We start from the raw sequence: 20296 nt of genomic DNA on the forward strand, positions 1-20296 counted from the left end.
GTATGTGTGGTGAACAGGGTGTCAACAGGAGTCACCACTATGTATAGGGAGGCATCATAGACCCTTATCACACATCACAGGCTCTTGTAAATACCTGGAATTAGCTTATTGTGCAAACTTCCTCTGGCCTACCAGGAAGCTCAACAGGACCCTGAGTACCGCCAGGGCATTGTGCTTCCCCAGAGGAGACTTGGTGAGAGGCAGTGGTGCCAGTGATTACTCAGATCTCCCTATGGAAACCACTAAGCAGGCGTCCCCATGACCAGATTGGGCCCCCGGAGGCACATGGAGGAGACAGCACTGTGTGGTAGGCTGAGGCTCATGTGAGAACCTCTTAGCTGAAGGGGCGTCACCAAGTCATGGGCTGGATCAGAGTGCTCCGGGCCTCTCTTATTGTCCCTAGACTCTAGGACAAACCAGCTTTAAGAGGCTGGCAGCTGGTGCCAGATCAGGCCAAACCTTGTCAAAGTCTTCTTCCCTGACCCTGTCACAAATCAGATATCTTGCCTTGCTAAGACAGTCTGGGGTCTCAGTTCTGACTGGGACAGCAGAAACCTGTACCAGGCTGCACACGGCTTGGTCACTGGCCATCACTTCCTGTTTGACTTCCAAGACTTTCCAGAGTGCATCCTAACTCTGCTTCCTTAGGTCTATGCAGATGGGAAAGCACCCAGCACACAGACCAGGAAGTTCTTGGCCAGTTTAGCTTCTCATCTGTCAAGTGAGGCAAGGCTGTGCTTTACATGCTGTGAAACCAACTTCAGATGAAAACTTATATTAAAGAAAGAAAAGGAAGGAAGGAAAGGAAGAAAATCTAAGCCACAAACAAATGAGCCCCAGTCCCAAGGCCCACAGAGTCTTTAAAGGACAGTCCCAGTGCTGCTACTCACCCAAGGGGCTCCATAGCTTGGCTCCACACATGCCTAGGGATGATTAAGAGTTTCATGGATACACTGCTGACTAAGAAGGCCTGCCTACCACCTGGGAAGCAATGCCCAGTGACCACTGTATGGACCTGGAAGCATGAGCTAGTAGCCTGTGGATGATAAAAGTCAAGCTCCCTCATGCAGGCAAATCAAGGGGACAGATCTAATGGCCCCAAGACCCTCTTCCCCCCAGTCCAGGGTGTCTTGTCTGTTGGAATCCACCCTGTACTCATGCAACCCTCTCCTGCTGCCCACTGCTGCCCTGGAAGCAGCAGGACTTGGGGCTGTCATCAGTTCCCAGCATTTTGCCTCAGCCCAACCACAGCCATCTCCCCCACCATGGCAGAAGGTTCTGGAAAGTCTGAGCAAGCTACGCAGAATCTTGCTCTGCACCCTAGGGACCTGGTTCTGGTGGTTGGGTGGGACTGTGCCACAGGATACAAAGGTGGGAATGACAGGTTTCTTTCAAGAACAACTGGGATTGCCCAAACACTGCTAGGCTACCAGGATGACAGCTTAGCCTCCCAAAGCTGTAATTTGCATCTGTCACACAAGACCTGGGTGATGGACAGGTCAGAGAGACCAGGTTCTACCATCCAGAGTACTGCTCAGTATGCCTGTGCTGTCCTCGATGGCTCCCCACCAGGAGCCAGGGATCAGGAATGGAACAAGCTAGGCTTGGGCATGTGGGGCTCCACAGCTCTGCTAAGCAAGGGCAACACTTCCATGCTGGGAGTCTGCTGACCCTTCTGTGCATATTGTTAGATGACATTGTCCCCTACAGAAGAGACTATGAGCACTGTTTAGTTGTTGAGAGAGGATTTATTAAGGTAATAAGCAAATGAATGGCCTCACCCTCAGTGTGTCAATGCCAAGTCACCTAGGTCTGGTGACAGGTGACAGGGAGAAGCCTCTGACTGGGAGCCTGTCAGGGTAGAAGCCTGGGAAAGGATAAGGACAGCACATTCCTGGCATCACACAACACTGAAAACAAAGAGTGAACCCCAAACCAATTCCTTCTGCCTTAGTTTCCTCAGCTGTAATACGGGTGAGCAGCCACAGCTACCTGGCCACTCAGGCCCACAGGGGCCATTCCTGAGGGTGGGAGGCTGCAGGGAGACCTCTCTAAGGAGGAGTGTGCTGGACCTGGTGGTACTCGAATGTCATTCCAGTACTCAGGAGGGAAGCAGGAGGAGCAACAGGAATTCAGGGCCATCTTTCCCTACCAGTGAGTTTGAGGCCAGCCTGATTTGAAAGGACAAAACAGGACCTGGGACACACAACAGTGGTGGAACACCAGCCTTGCCAGGCACCCCAGCACTCAGGCACAGCTTTAGGTCAGTCTGAATCGAAGACACTGCCTCACAGATAGAAAGATAAGAAAGATAGAAAGGAAGGAAGGGAGGGAGGGAGGGAGAGAGGGAGGGAAGGAAGGACATTTTAAAAAAGGAGGGGAAAGCCTCTCCTACACCATGCCAAGCCTCAGATGCTAGTGATACCCACTCACACTCCTCAGGGTAGGGAGTGGACTGTGTGTGTCCTATCAACTGTACCAGTGACAGCTGTGCTACCACAGTAGCAGGGGTGAAAGAGGCTGGGAAACCCTCACGTCCTCACAGTGGCCACCTCATCCCTTTGTGGCTCACTGCCTGTCTTCTCCTTTCCTTCTGAGACCCCACCTTCCCCACCTCTGTCTAGGCAGTCTCATCCTCACCTCAGAAGTGAGGCTAGGACACGGCCACCCCAAAGACACTGAGCATTGATGGATGTAGCGCCAACTCCCAGTGTTCACAGGACCTTTCGTCTTGAGTTTATGGAGTAAAGTGTGTACAACCCAAGCCTCCTGGCCTCCTCCTGTGCCAGCAAGAATATCACCAAGGATGTCAGTCTGCCCAGCCTCAGTCCAGAGTGACAGCAGTGCCAAACCTTCCTGCCCTCAAGTCCCAGCTGCACAATATCATTATGTTTGGGTGACATCTATGCTAACTGCCCTCTTCTTCCTACATCTGAATTCCAGTGGCCATGTGCTCCATGAGTCACTTGTACCTTCCTACAGAGGCTACCCATTACTGGCCTTGTCAATCAGACAGCACTGTACATATTTGGGATGCTTGGGTATTTGTTAAGATACTGGCTAGTTAGATCCACCCTGTTTAGGTGTTGCTGGCCATACAATAACAATTATTTTTGTCTGTGAGATTCGAGAGGGAAAGGAGGTGACTGACCTAAGCACACACCAGCAGGTCCGTCCATAGGAGGTGCTGGGCAAGGCTGGCACCTGTGTGGAAACAGCCAGACAAGAGGGACACCAGGAGCCAGTCAGAAGAGTGAGAGGAAGTTAGCATGGGACATAGTCCCATTAAAACTGCCAACGCGGGGTTGGGGATTTAGCTCAGTGGTAGAGCGCTAGAAAGTGCAAGGCCCTGGGTTCGGTCCTCAGCTCCAAAACAAAACAAAACAAAACAAAACAACAACAAAAAAACCCTGCCAACGTGTTCCTCAGGAGAGCACATGAAACCAGGCTCAGAGGTGCCTACCCTCCTGCAACCCATGCCCTTGGACACTGTGAGCTCCAGAGTCACTACAGGAAGGAATTACTGAGGGTTATGGGGTGTGGAACACCCACAGGGTTAACCTGATGAACTGCGTTTTGTGCTCAAACCTGAACACGTCACCAGCTTCCTGAATGAACACTCAGTAGTGCCTGTGACCCACAGTGATTTATCCTCAGTGTCCAGAAGTCGAGTGTACAGAGCTGAAGGTTGGATCTGCAGAGCATGGCATGAGCAGGGAATCTGAGGGATGAGCAGGGAGCCTTCAGCCAGTAACAAGGACAAGGGCTCAGAATACTGCTGGGATGGTTTGTATATGCTTGGCCCTATGTGTATATGACAGACACTATTAGAAGGTGTGCCCCTGGTGAAGTAGGTGTGTCACTTCTTAGCTTCCTGGAAGCCAGTCTTCCACTAGCAGCCTTCAGATGAAGATGTAGAACTCTCAGCTCCTCTTGTACCATTGCCTGGACACTGCCATGCTCCCACCTTGATGATCATGGACCGAACCTCTGACCTGTAAGCCAGCAACAATTAAATGTTGTCTATGAGTTGTCTTGGTTCTGATGTCACTGCTGTGAACAGAGACAGAAGTTGGCACCAGGGACTGGGGTATTGCTGTGATGGGCCTGACCATCTTTTTGTTTGGAAAAATGTGGATTTGGCAACTTTGGGTTTGAAAAGCCATGGAATGTTTTAAGTGGGGCGTAATAAGCCAACCTGGTAGGAATATGAAAGATTTTGTTACTGAGAGGAATTTGAATTGTGCGGACATGACCCAAGAGATTTTAGTGGAAAATTTCAGTATGTGGCCTAGAGACTGTTTTTGTGGTCTTTGGTGAAGAATGTGGCTGCTTTCGCCCTTGTCTGAGAGTCTGCCTGAGGCTGAGGTGAAGGGATTTGTGATGATCGCATTGACAAGGGAGTCTCTGAAAAGCCCAGCAGAGACTTGGTTCTCTGGTTAGGTCTCATGAAGAACGTTTTGAACAAGTGTAGCAAGCTTAGAAAGGAAAAATATAAAATATTTGGTTCAAGTTTGAAAGGGGCACCAGGAAGTGAAATGGAACCGAGTCCTATGTTCTAGGAGATAACAGACAAGGGATTTTGGGGAAAGATCCTACCCAGCTAAGTTTAGATTCAGGCATTGTGGTACACACCTGTAATCCCAGAAGACAAAGTCAAACAGATCTCTAAATTCAAGGTCAGCCTAGGACAAAGCAGGTTCTAGGTGAAGAAAAGCTTAAATTCAGGCATGGTGGTACATACCCAGCACTCCAGGAGACAGAGCCACACAGATCTCTGGGTTCAAGGTCAATCTACAGAGCAAGTTCCAGGACAGCCATGCTTAGGCAGAAAGGGAGTTAGAAAACAGAAAGCTGGTGATAGAATAAGGGGGGCCATGTTCCAGCCTCAGCAAGCAGCAGAACACAGCTGCTTCAACTCTGTGGCTCTGGCTTTAGAGTCAAGAATAAGAGGGACTATTGGGACAACTGATGCTGGTTAGCTCAGCTAGGAAATTAGCAGTGACTACAAAGAGACCAGCATCGCTGAGGTGAAATCTTCTAGGAAGTGCTTTCTAAGAGCACAAAGATGTGTTCCAGAGATAGCCAAGGTTGTCCCTTGTGCTTCAGCTGTACTTGGTATTGTGTGAGAGTCACCCAGTGGTACTGGTTTTGGTTTTTTTTTTAGATTTTTTTTTTCTTTTTGGTTCTTTTTTTCGGAGCTGGGGATCGAACCCAGGGCCTTGCGCTTCCTAGGCAAGCGCTCTACCACTGAGCTAAATCCCCAACTGTGGTACTGGTTTTGAAGGCATGAAGGGGTCATGAAGAGCAGCTGAGGCTTGGCACTGTGAGAGACCATGGAAGGCCACTGGTGAAGGTGCAGCCTCAGCTGCAGTTAATGGTCTAGGACTGAAGGCGTCATGCAAAGGATTTGAGGCTTGGCACCATGAAGAGAGCCTATGAGAGGCTATTGGTGAAGCCTAGTTGCAGTGGAAGACCTCAGGGTATTGTAGATGCCAGTACCATGGGATGATCACCAAGAACAGCAGCAGCAGTGGGGTGGATCAACCTGAGCTTAGAGTGCTACAGAAGGTAGAGGTGAAGAAGTGACCCAAGCCCTTTGGAGGAGCCCAGAAGATCATATGTGGATCCCAGACATTGAGACAAGAAGCTGTAACATTGAAGTTATCTTATAGACCCCGTGGGCTATCTGTTGAGGAAAGGTTGGAACCAGCCTAGGAGAAAATAGTTTGTTGCAGTTAACAAAGATAAAAAGGTGTTGGAAATCGGAAGACTGCTTTGACATGGGCAACGGAGATGCAGAGTTTGGAGTGTGCCCAGTTAGTTTCCTGTCTTGTTTTGGAGATTACAGTCAAATGATTGGAAGGATCTCAGAGAGACTTTGAACTTTTAACATTGTTGAGACTGCTATAGATTATGGAGACTTTGGACTAAATGTATTTTGCATTATATTATGTTTAGGTATGCCCCCCCTCCATAGAATTATATGTTTGGACAAGCCTATGGAGGTCAGAGAGTGGAATGTGATGGTTTGTATGTTTGGCCCAGAGAGTGGCACTATTAGGAGGTGTGACCTTGGGGTAGCTGTGTCACTATGGGTGTGGGCTTAAGACCTTTATCCTAGCTACCTGGAAGCCAGTCTTCTAGCAGCCTTCAGATGCAGATGCAGAACTCTCAGCTCCGCCTGCACCATGCCTGCCTGAATGCTCTTAAGTTCCTGTCTTGATGATAATAGAATGAACCTCTGAATCTGCAAGCCAGCCCCAATTAAGTGCTTTTCTTTATGAGTTGTCTTGGGCATGACATCTGTTCACAGCAGTAAAACCCTAAGACAACTGGCTTTTAGGATCCCCAAAGGAGGAGTTAGAGAAAGGACTGAAGGGATCTGCAACCCCATAAGAAGAACAACAATATCAACCAACCAGGCCCCCCAGAGCTCCCAGGGACTAAACCACCATCCCAAGAGAACATAGGGATGGACCTATGCCTCCTGCTGCACATGTAGCAGAGGATGGCTCTGTCAGGCATCAATGGGAGGAGAGGCCCTTGGTCCTGACAAGGCTCGATGCCCCAGTGTAGGGTGAATGTCAGGGCAGGGAGGTGGGAGAGAGTGGATAGATGGGTGGGGGAGCACCCTCATAGAAGCAGGGGGAGGGGAGATGGGATAGTGGGTTTCTAGAGGGGAAACTGGGAAAAGGGGGTAACATTTGAAATGTAAAAAAAAAAAAAAAAATCCAATAAAAGGGGAAATAAAAAGACAACTGGCTTCCATTCTTTAAAGGCTTAAAAGCACAGGTACTGGGCCTGGTCCTCAGAGCAATGAATACACCCTTGTTGGGAACAGTAGGCTCCCTAAAGCAAAAAAGTCCCATGGCAGAGACTGGAACCTCCCAATTGAGCCAGAACAAACCTCTCTGGGCAAAACTGCCTCTCCCAGGCACGTGGTTACAGTAACTGAAAGCAGATGATGATGACTCTCAGAGGCGAGGTCACACTCAACATATCTCCCAAGCCACCAGTGCAGGGCCCTTAGTTTGGAATGACACTGGACCCCTTCAGTCATTGCCAACAGCAGCACACCAGCACCCCCAGCTCAGCTTCTCCGTCTTGTGAGGTTTATATTTCCTCATCCCGGGACACAAAAGTGCATGAGCACCATGCTCAGGGGTTAGCACACGCACTGACTGAAGCCTGCCAGTGGGGAGGCTATGAGGCTGCGGTGCCACTTGGTCGGAGGCTTAGGGAGCTGGTACCAGAAGCAGAGCAGCAGCCTTTGACCCCACTAGGAACACAGGTCCAGGTGCCAGCTCTGGCAGAGTGCCTATCCCAGAGATGCAGTAGAACACTACAGAAGGCAAAGGAGCTAGGAAGTATAGAGGCTGGGTGACTAGAGTTCAAGTATGGCCATGGCCAAACACAGGAGACAGATGGGTCTCTGTCTTCAAATTATGGTGATCCTCCTGCCTCTGTCTCCTGAGTGCTAGGACCCATTCTTGGGCCAGCAGCATGTGCTCTCAAAGCACAGGGCTGATCTTATACCTGGGAGCTTCCCAAGCTTTTTGTAGCCCACGGGCATGGACAACACAACAGGGTGGTTGAAATATCACCCTCCGCAAGGGCTCAAACACACTGTACCTATGGCTCTGGGCCTGGATAGGGTCACACCGATGGAATAACCTGGCTATTTTCCAGGCTAGGATCACAGATACTGATATGATCAGAGCAAGCAGGCAGGGCTATCAGAGGGATCGGCCACATGATGACCATGTACTGCCACTCTGCTAGGACAAATGACAGATCAGATGGTGACAGCATCTGAGCTCACAGACAGCTCATTCACAAAGCAGGTTTCTATCCACCACATATGGACATCTGGGTCTACCTCCTGCCACCTCCTGCTAACATTGCCCCATGCCATCGTGAGGTCCCTAACTAACAGGACTCATTCTAGATTTCATCAAAACAGCCTGTGCCTTACACTGAGGAAGGGAGGTGGCCACTGTATCCCACAGTCTTGGAGTACACAGGCCTAGTTGGTTCCTGCTGGCCATGCTGATGTCTGGACACTCCTTAAGGCAGTTGCCAGCAGAAGCTCCCTCCAGGCCCCTGCAACCTCACTGTCTCCAAATCCTCAGGTTTTCAATTGCCTTCAGACTTAATCCTAAACCTAAAGGACTCCAATTTCCCTGAGACCATGGGGCGAACCGTGACGCTGGACACCAGGAAGTTAAGATAAAACTACCAAGGGCCAGGTGATTCCCAGAGGTGATGTAGAGAGGACACTATTCCCATGATCAACTTTTTACAGCTATAGAAGGGCAAGAAAAACTTTTGGGCATGACCGAGTTTTGCATAGTTCTCAAACCTGCCACAATGGGGCACCTACTGTGGATCAGAGAATTTACTCTTCACTCTCTCCCTAGGGTATCTGAAACTCCACTTACCTAACCATGGCAAGCAAAAACACCAAGAATCCCCCTCCTGCCTTTTGTTCCACAGTTCTGGTGATGGAGCCAGGGCCCCTGCCCATACAGGGAGATTCTAAAGGCGGGGCCGCTTTACCCTTAGGCCACATCCCCAGTCCCTCACTGGGAACTTTGTGGGGTTGGGGATGGGGCTCTGCCACTATGTCACACCCTGGAAGAATCTAAAGGTAGATTTAAAATGGAGCTTTAGGCTAGACATGGTGGTGAACAGCTGTGATCTCAGGACTTGGGAAGCTGGAACAGGACCGTGAATTCAAGTTATGCTGGGTTAGATTAAGACTGAGAAGTAAATAACTAAAGCGCTCCTGTGAAGAGCAGTCAGGCTAGGCGTGGAGTGAACAGTCACAGCACAGGCAGCAGGTGAGGTTCCTGAGCTCCTGCAGAGGTCCATGTGAGTGCTGGTGGGCAAGCTAGGGAAAGGGAACTGGATCACACTCAGTGCTGGGATGGGGCGAGGGTGTGGGAGTGGTGGGTGCTGGGAGTGGCTCACAGACAGAATGGGAGGTCAGGACCTAGAGGTCAAGGTGGCTGCAGATGCTTTGTAGGGAGCGGCAGGCAGTGTGAGCACAAGCAAGTACAGGAGATGCAGCCAGGCCACCTGGACCAAGGGATTAGGTCTCTGGGCTAGAGGTAGTCTCTAACTTATGGAGACCTGAGCTGGGGTGTGTGGAGACTGGTGTGTCCCAGCATATTGGCCTAGCCCCTCCTGGGAGAAAGGCGGCCTGGCTGATCCCAGTCTGCTCTGCCAGCTCTGGATCACAGTTGCTGCTATGACACCCTGTAGCCTCCTATAGCCTAGCCTGGCAGGCCTCTCTCCTGGGTCCTGGAGATACATCCTAAGGCCAGAGGCCTATAGCCAGGCTAATTTGTCTGTAAGACCAGTCAGACTTGCTCCTGGCCAAGTTTCAAAGGACCCATGAGCTACCTAGTTCCCTCAAGTACTACCTGATCCCAAGAAGTCAGGCCAGGGAGACTATGGAAGGCCACAGAGCAGAAGCCCCATTCTTAGCTTTGAGCAGAAGGCCACCTTGGTGGTGCCTCTCAGCTGGTGCCAAAAGCATGGCTTGGAATAGCCTGCCTCCAGGACCATGCTAGGCAATACCAGAGCACATTGGATGCCATGAGGGTGAGACTGAGGTGCCAGGTGCTCATGGGCAGAGGGCTGCCCTCCAGCAAGTACTGAGACACCAGAGAGACAGGGTAGATGGGAGGAGGGCAGAGGACTAGGCAGGGCGAGGTGCAAGCCACCACAGAGAGGTAGGGTAGAACATAGTACAGCCTGGGTAGGGTGTGGGCAGAACTGTGCGGACTGCTCTAGGCAGAGATTTGTGAGGTTCGATGCTAGGGGAAACTTAGGCTAGAGCCCAGAAGCCTTGGGACCAATCTGCTTTCTCATTGACATGTCCTTCACCCCAACCTGTTACACAGTTGGGCACATTTTCTGTTCAGCAGGGGAACAGTTTCCACTTGTGACCTAGGACAAGGCAGCAGAGCACCTGTTACTTGTGTCACCCTGAAATGCTGAGTAAGCATGCTGGTCCTCAAGGGCCAGCCACCCTTCCCACACATGGGGGTTAGGGGGAGAAACACTCAGGGGTCACCTAACGGGGAAGGAACCCCAGCTATGGGGGTACTCCGGAGAGGTCTGCTGGCAGGTGCTGAGTCAGGGCCGGGGAGGAAGCCACAGCTGTGGTCCAGAAGTGCTTGGGAAGTGTCCCATGACCCCCTTTGCCCAAATCAGCAGGTTTTCTAGGAGCTGAACGGAAAAGGAAGATGAGGCATCCTGAGAGCTGCATGCAAGGCCTGCAGAGGGCAGGAAGAGGGAGCAGAGGCCCCTACCCAGGCAGCAGGGTTAGCACCCAGCAGAAGAGAGGCTGAACAGGGCAGCTGCAGTTTTTTTCTCTCGTTTTCCAGGGAGAGCTCAAAAAAGGACCAGACTGTAGGATGTCATACAGGTGAAGGCAGGTACAAGATAAAATGAGGTCTGTCATCGGATGAGAAGGAAGGATGGCTGGAGAAAAGTTTGAGGGAAGAGAAGACTGGAACGGAAAGAGAGCATGGTGGCAGCCTGCCTTGGGAACTGGATGGGTAGAGAGATTGTTGCCAGGCTCAGAGAAAGGCCATTGGTAGTGTGATATGGGCTAGAGCAAAGCAGGTGAGAGGTTTTGCTGACTGAGATGAAGATGTCTACCAGATATCTTGGGGCACTGCGGTGCTGGGCCTAGTGGGGGTAAAAGAAAACTTTTTTTTTTTTTTTAAATAATTTTACAGCAACACCAGGCGGTGGCAAGTCAGCCCATTATACATCCATACCTGTGATCCCAGCATTCAGAAAGCCAAGAGAGGCAGGAGGATGGCCCTGGCTTGGATTTGCTGTTAGTCTAGGTAATAGAATGAGACTCCATCTCATAAACAAAATCCTTAGAAAACTAAAAATAAGTAAACAGGGAATAGGAAGGCTCAGTTGGTATGGTGCCCACTACATTGATCCTTGGTTCCCATGTGAAAAGCTGGATATAAGCAGACAAGCAATCCCAGTGCTGCTGAACACAGGGGGACCCCTGGGTTACCAGGCTAGTCAAAGTGGTGAGATCCAGGTCCCAGTGTTGGATTGTACCTGAGGGACAACCCCTGAGGTTGACCCCCACAATAAATAAATAAAATGGCCTGCAGTTGGAGCTGGGGATGCCAAGCAGTCAAGCCTAAGCCTGGTTCTACGCCCCACCGCCCATAATGCACTCCTGTGGCCTTTCAAATTCCACCAGGGAGATGGGCTATGGAGTGGCAGAGAGGGTACAGCCGTGTCCCGGGTCCCTGGGTCAAAGACTGTGCTTGGTGGAAGGGAATGGACACACATGCAGACACACACAGACATATGCAGGTGCACTGCATGCATGCATGTGAACCAGGGGCCTCTCTGGAAGAGTCCACGCTAAAGCACAGAGAGAAGGGACAAAAGAGGTAGGACAACAGGACTATGGTGGCAGGGTTAAAAAAAAGATGTGATAATCCTCATGGACTGCTGTGAAGCCACAGGCTGTATTGTCTAGGTATGGGGTGATGGGATGGGTGTCCAGCATACCCACATAAATGATTAGTTTTAACTCAGGTGGACTTACAGATTAAGCATGGCCTCGTGTGGAGGAAATCAAAGTAGAGGCTGGGGTATACCCAGCTGTATTCATCTCCAGTGGAGAAGCACCAAACATATCCCCAAATCCACAGTCCCCAGTCTGCAGCGCCCCCACCCCCCCAGCCCTCAGGGCTTATGGGAAGTTAGAACTTCTCCAATAGGCTGGGACATAGGCAGCTTCAGCACAGCTGAAAGCCTTAGGCACTGCAGTGGGGACAGGGCACTCAACAAGCACTTGCCTGATACTTGGTAGGCACTGGGCAGTCTCTAGAAACACACACACCCAGTCACTGGAAAATGCAGTTGGTAATTTTTTTTCCTAGTTCTAACCAAACAAACAATCTTTCTTTTCAAATTCTCCTTTTCTGTAAGGCAAAGGAGGCTAAAAAGGAGATGGGGTGGGGGCTGCTTTCCAGGCAGACATGAGCATCATTTTTAGTTATACTCCATCTCCAGGCTGCCACAGAATGATCAGAAAACCAGTCAGCTCAGGCTAGCAATCAAGACACCCGAATAAACTTCTGAGTCTCAGGTCACTTCCATCTGCACTCTGACTTCCTCAGAACCCACACATCAGGGCGAGGTGTCAGAGGGGAACCACAGTAAGAAGACCTGTGCTGCCTGAGCCATCATCCGTCTATTTCCCCACTGCAACAAGTCAAACTTCCAACTTTCCTCACAACCCAAGCTCATTTTATATATGATTTGTAAAGCTGGGTAATGAGCTGGGGACCTGTGAAGATAGTACTGGGTCCAGGAAGGGGGTGGGGGGGACGGGGAGCAGAATAAGTGTACCACAGCCTTACCTGTCGGAGCCCAGTTACTCATCCAGCTCCATCCATACCTTGCCTTGGCACCCCTGAACCTCTTTCCAGTTCCTCTTTCAGAAATAACCAGTCATTCTGATTCTCGACAATGTGGACTGAGGATTATTTTGCCTTTTCTGAGTCAGGGTCTCATGTAACTCACGCTGGCCTCACACACCATGTAGCTCAACTCCTGATCTTCCTGTCTCTACCTCCAGATGACCAGTGTGTGTGGAGCTGAGGATGGAGCCCAGGGCTTCCTTACAGAATAGATGAGTGTTCTACCTACTGAGCCCCAGTCTCTCTCCTGCATTTTTTTTTTTAAAGACAAGCTTTCACAATGTAGCCCAGGCTGGCCTAGAACCCACAACCCTTCTGACTTTTACACAGGAATTCCAGGCATGCCCTGCCACACTGGCTTGTGGTTTCTCTTTCTTATGAAAAAAGATAATCTGGGGACTCAGGAACCTACCAGAGAGGTGTTTTTAGAGGAAATAAACACAGGAGAGACCCCGGGGAAAAGAGTAGAATGCTGAGAACCTGGAAAACTTCTGCAAGAGGCTGGGCCATTGGCCATCTATGTGAGAGTCTTGAGAGCTAGCTCCGAGTTCTTTGGGACAGGACCTTGGAATGTCCAAACAGTAAATTGATCCTCAACTGAGCTGAGCTTTCCAGGTCTGTAAGCAGGTTGGATGGGTGGCCCTCCAGTGGACAAGAGTCTGGTGGCTGCCCAGTGAGTCCCTCCTACAGTGCCTGCAGGGAAATCAGCAGGGGAGGGACCTCTAGGAATTCCATTTGTGGTATCTTGGCCACAGGCATTGCGACAGAACCCAGGCTGGCATCACACCCTAAGGAGTTCAGGCACGTGAGGTCTCTTGCCTACTGCATAGGTCCAACCAGCTCTCAAATCCATCTGGAAGTGACTGCTGACAACATTCAACATTCCTGTACTTCCTTCTTTTAGTCCTCTCTACCCCAACACTAGCCTCCTTCCAAGGTCCATAGACAGAGCTCAGATGTCTTTGTCTTTAGGCTGAGCCACTCCTTTCAGCCATTGGGTGACAGCACCAGCTGACTGCTCCTTCTGCCTGGGCCTCTTAAGACTGTAAGGAGAGCCTTTCTCATAGGCATGGCCCAAGCAATTCCTTACACTGTTGCTCATCTCTCTGTGGAATCTACTAGAGCCAGTTCCACACCCATAATTCTCAGACTGTACTGCACAGCCACAGGATTAGCACATCTGGGGCTTCTTGGAACAGACACTGGGCAACAAGCTGCATGTTCATAGACCTCCCTGCAGATTCATGGCTTGCATGAGTAAGTGGCAGGCTCTGAACTATTTCGTTTGAGTGGGGTTTTACTACATACCTTTGGAACTAACACTGTACACTAGGCTGGCCCTCAACTTGTAACAAAGCTAGAGCTTCCTGTGTGGTAGGCAAGCACTCTACCAAACTGAGCTACATATCCAGATCATCTGCCGTTGTTTTGTGACATGAGAGTTCTTACTTTGAAGCCCAGGCTTGCCCTGAACTCACAACTAAAATCCTGTCATAGCCTATCAGATAGTGGGGTATAGGCTAAGCCAGGAAGCCCAGGCCCTATTCTGCCCTCTGCATTTTGAGAGTTATTCAGGAATTCTAGAAGGGGAGCGAAGCCACTCTAACACCCTGGACTTGGGTCTGGCCTCTGAGCTGAGAGCGGCATTGGAAGGGATACATAGACAGAAGATAGCCTTCTCCAGCATCACTAGCATCAACCCTGGTGATGCCTCTAGGGTATCATAGCAGCCAGGCTGTCTCCATAGGCTTCATTTTGAAACAACTCACAGTGGCTAAAACTCACTTGGCTTTTGATCCTCCTGCCTCAACTGCCAGAGAGTCTGGGGTTACAGGCCTGCCCAGCTTCCCTGTCCCATGTAAAATCCATGTCGAACTGGGGCCATAGCTCAGGGTAGAACTTTTGCTAGTGTGGGTGAGGTCCTGGGTTCCAACCCCAGCACATATCCTTCAAATGAGAGTGATAGGCGGATGGGGTGTGGGGGGAGGGAAGCAAGCAAAACTGATCAAGCAATCTGAAGGAGGAAAAGGCAGAGAAAAGAAACCAAGATAGACAACAGAAAACTCGATCATGAACTTGGCAATCCACTTCTGGGGAATTTATCTTACAAAACTGATCCGACAGTGTGGCTTTGTGGTTAAGCGTCTGTAAATCAGCACCGGGAGGCAAAGACAGGAGAATAATGAATATGAGGCCACTCTGGCCTGATTGAGACAGAGAGGTAAATGAGAAAACAAGAATTTTCTCAAGTGGAAACCTGGGACATATAACCTAGTCCCAGCACCAAAGTAGCTGAGGGAGCAGACACACTTGAGCCCAGGAGTTCAAGGCAATATAAAACCTTCAACACACGAAGGCATCCTGTTATCCCAGCACCTGAGAGGCATAGGCAGGAGGATGGAAAATTCTGGGCCAGCCTGGACTATGCAGCAAAACTTTTGTCTCAAAAAGCAAACCAAGAAGTTCCAGAGGGATATTACATTACAGGATGTCTGAAGACATCTGTTGTTAAGATGAATGGAGCTCCTGCCCAGGGTAGGGTTCTCAATGTTTATGCAACAGAGGCCAGGTTGCCCACCCTACAGAACTCCTGAATGTCAACACAGCCAGAATGGAGAATTTCAGTTCAGAGTCATACTCCGATTAAGCACTAAACCCAAACCACTAAGTACCCAGGAGTCCACAGTACAGTATAGCTATATGAATGTACCTTTCAAAGAAACATACATGTTTTAGAAACCTGTCACATTTTGTAACTGCAGAAGCCTGGAAAATTACTTTTCACTGTCACTTTTCAACTTGGCAGTGTCTACCAAGAGAATTTTCTTTTTTCTTTCATTTTTGACACAGGGTCTCCTTATTACCCTGGCTGGCCTCAAACTCAGATATCTGCTTACCTGACTCTGCCTCCGGAGTGCTGGAATTAATAATGTGTACCACCTAGTGAATGTTTATTTTTGTGTTTTAGGTTTGCTTTTTTTAATCCATCTTAGAGACACTGGAGGGAAAAAAAATGGAACACTGAATATTTTTCTAAGCCCTGTGCAGACTTGGTAAATGTCCAACCAAGATTTTTTCTTTTTTGGATAACAACCTAGACAAACATTTTCTGTGGCCTGAGGTTATGTAGTGAAGAGTCTTGGACGCATAATCTGGAAACTTGGGGTCTCGCCTTCCATCCTGTAGTCTTGGGAATCCAACTCAGGTCGTAAAAGCCTGGCGGCAAGCCCCTCACGATAGAGCCCTCTCGCCGGCCCTCCAGAGCTTTTGGAGAGCCGCCTAGACGGCACACCCAATGTCCCCCTTCAAAGCACGGCAACCCGGTCTCCCCTTCCCTGCCAGCCCAGGGGAAGCCAACTCGGCTCGTCCGCGGTCCCCCAAAACCAGGCCCGAGCCCAGATCGCCCGGCCTCGCCTCACCTGGCTCGCCTTGTAGAACTGCTTCTTCAGCCCCGCCACCGACATGCCGCCTGCCACTGTCAGGCTTCCCGCTCGAACTAAGGTTTCCGCCGGCGTCGCCGAACCGACTTCGTTCCTCCGCGCGCGAGTAGGCGCCGCCACCGCCAAATCAACTTGCCAGCTCTGCGCCCCCGCCCCGGAGCCACCTCGGCCCGCGAGCGCGCACGCGCAGCTGAGATATTACGCGGCGGCCGCACACTTCCGGTGACGCCCCCATTTCCCCTCACCCCACCCTCCAACGCCGTCTGCGCGCGCTAGGCTTCTCTGCACATGCGCGCCCTCTGTAGGCCGGAGAAAGCATTGCCCCGGAGGAATGACGGAAACCCGCCCACACCAAAGATATGAGGGAGCGCCTAGAAAGGCTTGGAATGCGTGTGCGTGTTCGCTCGCGCGTTGCAGCTCTCTCTAGAGTCCTGGAGTGGATATAAAGTCAGAGTCAGTTTAATTAATTAGTTATTTTTATTTGTGCGTGGGAAAGCGAAGCGGAATTTGTCAGTGATAGTGTAACAAAGACAAAGCAAGGTAAAATGAAGTATCTTAGGGGCTAGAGGAACGAATGGTTCTCCAGTTAAGAGCCCTTGCTGCCCTGGCGGAGATCCGGAGTTCAGTTTCTCGCACCCACATCAGGCGGTTTGCTCATAGCTGTCTATAACTCCAGCTCCGGGTCAGTCCTCTCCTGGCCTCCTTCAACTGCCCACACAGGGTACACAGGGTCACATATCTTAAAAGGCTCAGCAGTTAAGAGCTCTGACTGTTCTTCCTGAGGTCCTGAGTTCAAATCCCAGCAACCACATGGTGACTCACAACCATCTGTAGTGGGATCCGATGCCCTCTTCCCGTGTGCTCATATGAAGACAGCTACAGTGTACTCATAAGAAACTCATAACTCATAAACAAATAATATTTTTTAGAAAAAAGTGAATATGAGGTAGGCCAGTAGTGGTGTTTGCACGCCTTTAATCCCAGCATTCGGGAGGTAGAAGCAGGTGGATCTCGGAGTTCAAGGCCAGCCTGGTCTATAGAATGAGTGCCAGGACAGCTAAAGCTACACAGAGAAACCCTGTCTCGAAAAATGCACACACAAACAAAATGCATATGAAATTTTTTTTTTTTTTTTTCTTTTTTTTTTTTTGGTTCTTTTTTTTTTTTTTTTTTTTTGAGCTGGGGACCGAACCCAGGGCCTTGCGCTTCCTAGGCAAGCGCTCTACCACTGAGCTAAATCCCAACCCCTGAAATATTTTTTAAAGATAAAAATAAAATAACATAAAAGTTCAATCTAGGGTTTCTCCAGTTCAGAAAGTGTCTTGATCTCTACTCCTGTTGCTTTGAGTAAATAAATGCTCTAAAGCAAAACAAAACAAAATGCTTGAAACAATGAGGGGTTTGTACTGTGGTTCTCCAAGGCTGGAAACTCACAGGGGCAGAAGGCTGAGGCTGTTCAGTCAGGAAACAGAGGGCTGTCTGCTTGATGCTCAGCCCCTTCCTCCTCTTACAGGGAATTCTAGTCATGGGATGGGATGTCCACAGTGGGCAGGTCTACTCCAAGGCACACCCAGAGGCCCCTGCCCAACTGGTTCTAGATTCCATCAAGTTAACAGGTGACACATCACAGAGGTCAGGGAACAGTTAAAGCTGTATCTGACATTTCTGCAGGCACTGCCTGGCCTGGCTTTTGGTCACCCAGATCCTAACACTCCACCAGCCTTCTCTCTGGGGTCCTTCCTTCAGTGTCTCCCTTCTAATGCATCGATGAGGATACAGCTAGAAAGACAGTCCTTCATTTCCTTCTTCATTGCTTTGTTCCATAGCAGACATTGCATAACACAGGCGTGGCCTCAAACTTACTGTGTAGCCAAGGGTGACACTGAACTCCTGTCCAAGCTCTTCCACCTCCCAAGTGCTAAATCACAGGTGTGCACTAATGAGCCCCACTAGAAACATATTCTGAGACTGTAGCTCAACCTGCAGCTGTTTCCTGATATCTCCAGTTCCATTGACTCATTCCTATTGTGTGCCAGCTATAGGACATCATTGCTTTTTTTTTTTTTTTTTGCACATTAGCCCTGCAGTGAGCTTCCTCTCATCCTTCAGACAGAAAGAGGACTCCAATTAGAATGATATCTATGATGGTTTATATATGTTCAGCGCAGGAAGTGGCACTATTAGAAGGTGTGGCCCTGTTGGAGTAGGTGTGTCACTGTGGGCATGGGCTTTAAGACCCTCATGCCTGAGGATGTTCAGTCTGTTTCTGGCTTCCTTTGGGTAAAGATGTAAAACTCTCAGCTCCTCCTGCACCTTGCCTACCTGGATGCTGCCATGCTCCTACCTTGATGATAATGGACTGAACCTCTGAACCTGTAAGCCAGCCCCAATTAAATGTTGTTCTTATAAGAGTTGCCGGGGTTGGGGATTTAGCTCAGTGGTAGAGCACTTGCCTAGCAAGCGCAAGGCCCTGGGTTCAGTCCCCAGCTCCGGAAAAAAAAAAAAAAAAAAAGAGTTGCCTTGGTCATGGTGTCTGTTCACAGCAGTAAAACCCTAACTAAGTCAATATCTCTTCAATGAAGCCTCCTCAGATTGACATATGCACCTTAACCCTTCTAGCAACTGTTACAGATTTCAAAAAGTATATAGACTATACCATATATGGCAGTGCACACAACTTTAACCCCAGCACGTTGAAAAGCAGAGCACATGGATCTCTGTGAGTTCGCGGCCAGTCTGGATTATATAACCAGTTACAGACCAGGCTAGCATGACTTAATTATTATTGATAATAAATGGAGGTAATGAGTAAATAGATTTTAAAGCATAAACAGAAGAATGGTTAGGGTTGAAATTGGTGAAAAGTTGGGGTGATTTCATGACTCCAAAGATTTCTAGAAGGTTCCAAATAACTCAAAGGATTGCACTGCAGTAGATAAAAAATATGTATATGCCATCTTTACTGTTCCTGAATACAGGAATCTTTATATTTTGGGGTATGAGTAGTTTCTGTTTCGTTTGGTTTTTTGGTTTTTTGAGACAGGGTCTCATGTAGCAGAAGCTGGCCTTACCTCTCTTAGTGCTGCAGTAACAGGCCTGGGACACCATGTCTCCTTTCAAAAACAGAACTGGTGGCTATAGCCAGGGATTTCTAACATGCTCACAAGACTCATTCAAGGGTGTTCTTTATTACATATGTTGTGAGATGGCCAAGGCTGGCTTCAAACTTGGTACTTAGCTTATCATGGCCTTTAACGTCTAATCTTTCTGCCTTCACCTCCCAAATACAGGGCTGACAGGTGCTTGACAGCAAGATTGGCTCCAGGAGACCTACACAATTCAGTCAAATTATATTCTGCAGCAGGTCAAGGATTTGATGAGGTCCTTGACACTAGAGCATTCCTTACCTTTCTTGAGCCCCTGGCCCAAAAGCAATTCATATAACTAATTCATTAGCCAAATAACCCACTTACTAGCCACAACTTCAAGAAAAGAACTGTTGCAGGCACTTGAGCTGTTTGCAGGTGAAGAAGGGAAAGGTTTCTTCCTCACCTTACAAAAGTTTTAGAAACTGGTGATTGGGTTCCAGGCCAGCAAGGCTACATAGTGAGATTCTGTCTCAAACAAAACAAAATAAACAAACAAACAAAAAACAAAACAAATGAAAAACAACAATAACAACAACAAAAACAAAGGCAATTACTTTTTGATACATTGTATCACTGACTGTCTTGCAACTTGCTATGTAGACCAGGATGTCCTTGAACTCAGAGATCTACCTGCTTGTAAATCCCAAGTACTAGGATTAAAAGCACCAGAATCAATAATTTTTCAATTAATATTTCTTCAAAGTAATTCACATGAAAGGAATTTACAGTTCAAAACACTTATAATTTTACAATAGAAAATATTCCTAATTTAAAAATAAAGCAAATCGTTAATTTATTAAAAAGTGGTTCATCATTTCAAAAAAGTAACATATTTAAAAGAGTCTATAGTTAAAAAGGGAATTAATGTAAGAATTAAAATTAAAGGAAGTGATCCTCAACTTTAATTACAGTAGCTACTTTCAACCCTTCACTAATTAGGATACCTTAGTTCCCATTACTCTTCTAATCCCTCATTCAAGTTGTCACTTCCATTCTAGACATAGCCGTCCCACCTCCTTGAACGCATATAGCCAATAAAAGGGATGTGGGTGTGACCAAACGCTGATTTTTAGATTGACATTTCTTAGGACCAATAGAAAATGCGGATCTTCTCGGCCACTCCTGAACCGCCGGAAAGGAGCCCTTCTCAATCCGCCTCCCGCGGGATTTTCAGACACAGAAGCCGAAGTTCTCGCGAGGACCTGCTGAGTGTTCCTCTTTT

The 20296-nt window shown here is 48.9% G+C and overlaps 1 protein-coding gene across 2 annotated transcripts in view; it reads right to left on the bottom strand.

Moving 5' to 3' along the window:
• Sh3gl1 (SH3 domain containing GRB2 like 1, endophilin A2) overlaps window positions 1–16121 on the bottom strand; it is a 27295-nt gene extending 11174 nt beyond the window's left edge. Inside the window, exon 1 of one of the 2 annotated variants that reach the window (XM_032900731.1) lies at window positions 15905–16121. In XM_032900731.1, coding sequence (XP_032756622.1) covers window positions 15905–15949 — 45 coding nt within the window. In that variant the 5' untranslated portion in view covers window positions 15950–16121. The remainder of the gene's footprint in view (window positions 1–15904) is intronic. The other variant, XM_032900730.1, reaches the window with a different exon arrangement.
• Between the last annotated feature and the right edge of the window lie 4175 nt (window positions 16122–20296).

This window comes from Rattus rattus, chromosome 4, assembly GCF_011064425.1.
Source record: "Rattus rattus isolate New Zealand chromosome 4, Rrattus_CSIRO_v1, whole genome shotgun sequence".
Lineage (NCBI taxonomy): Eukaryota > Metazoa > Chordata > Mammalia > Rodentia > Muridae > Rattus > Rattus rattus.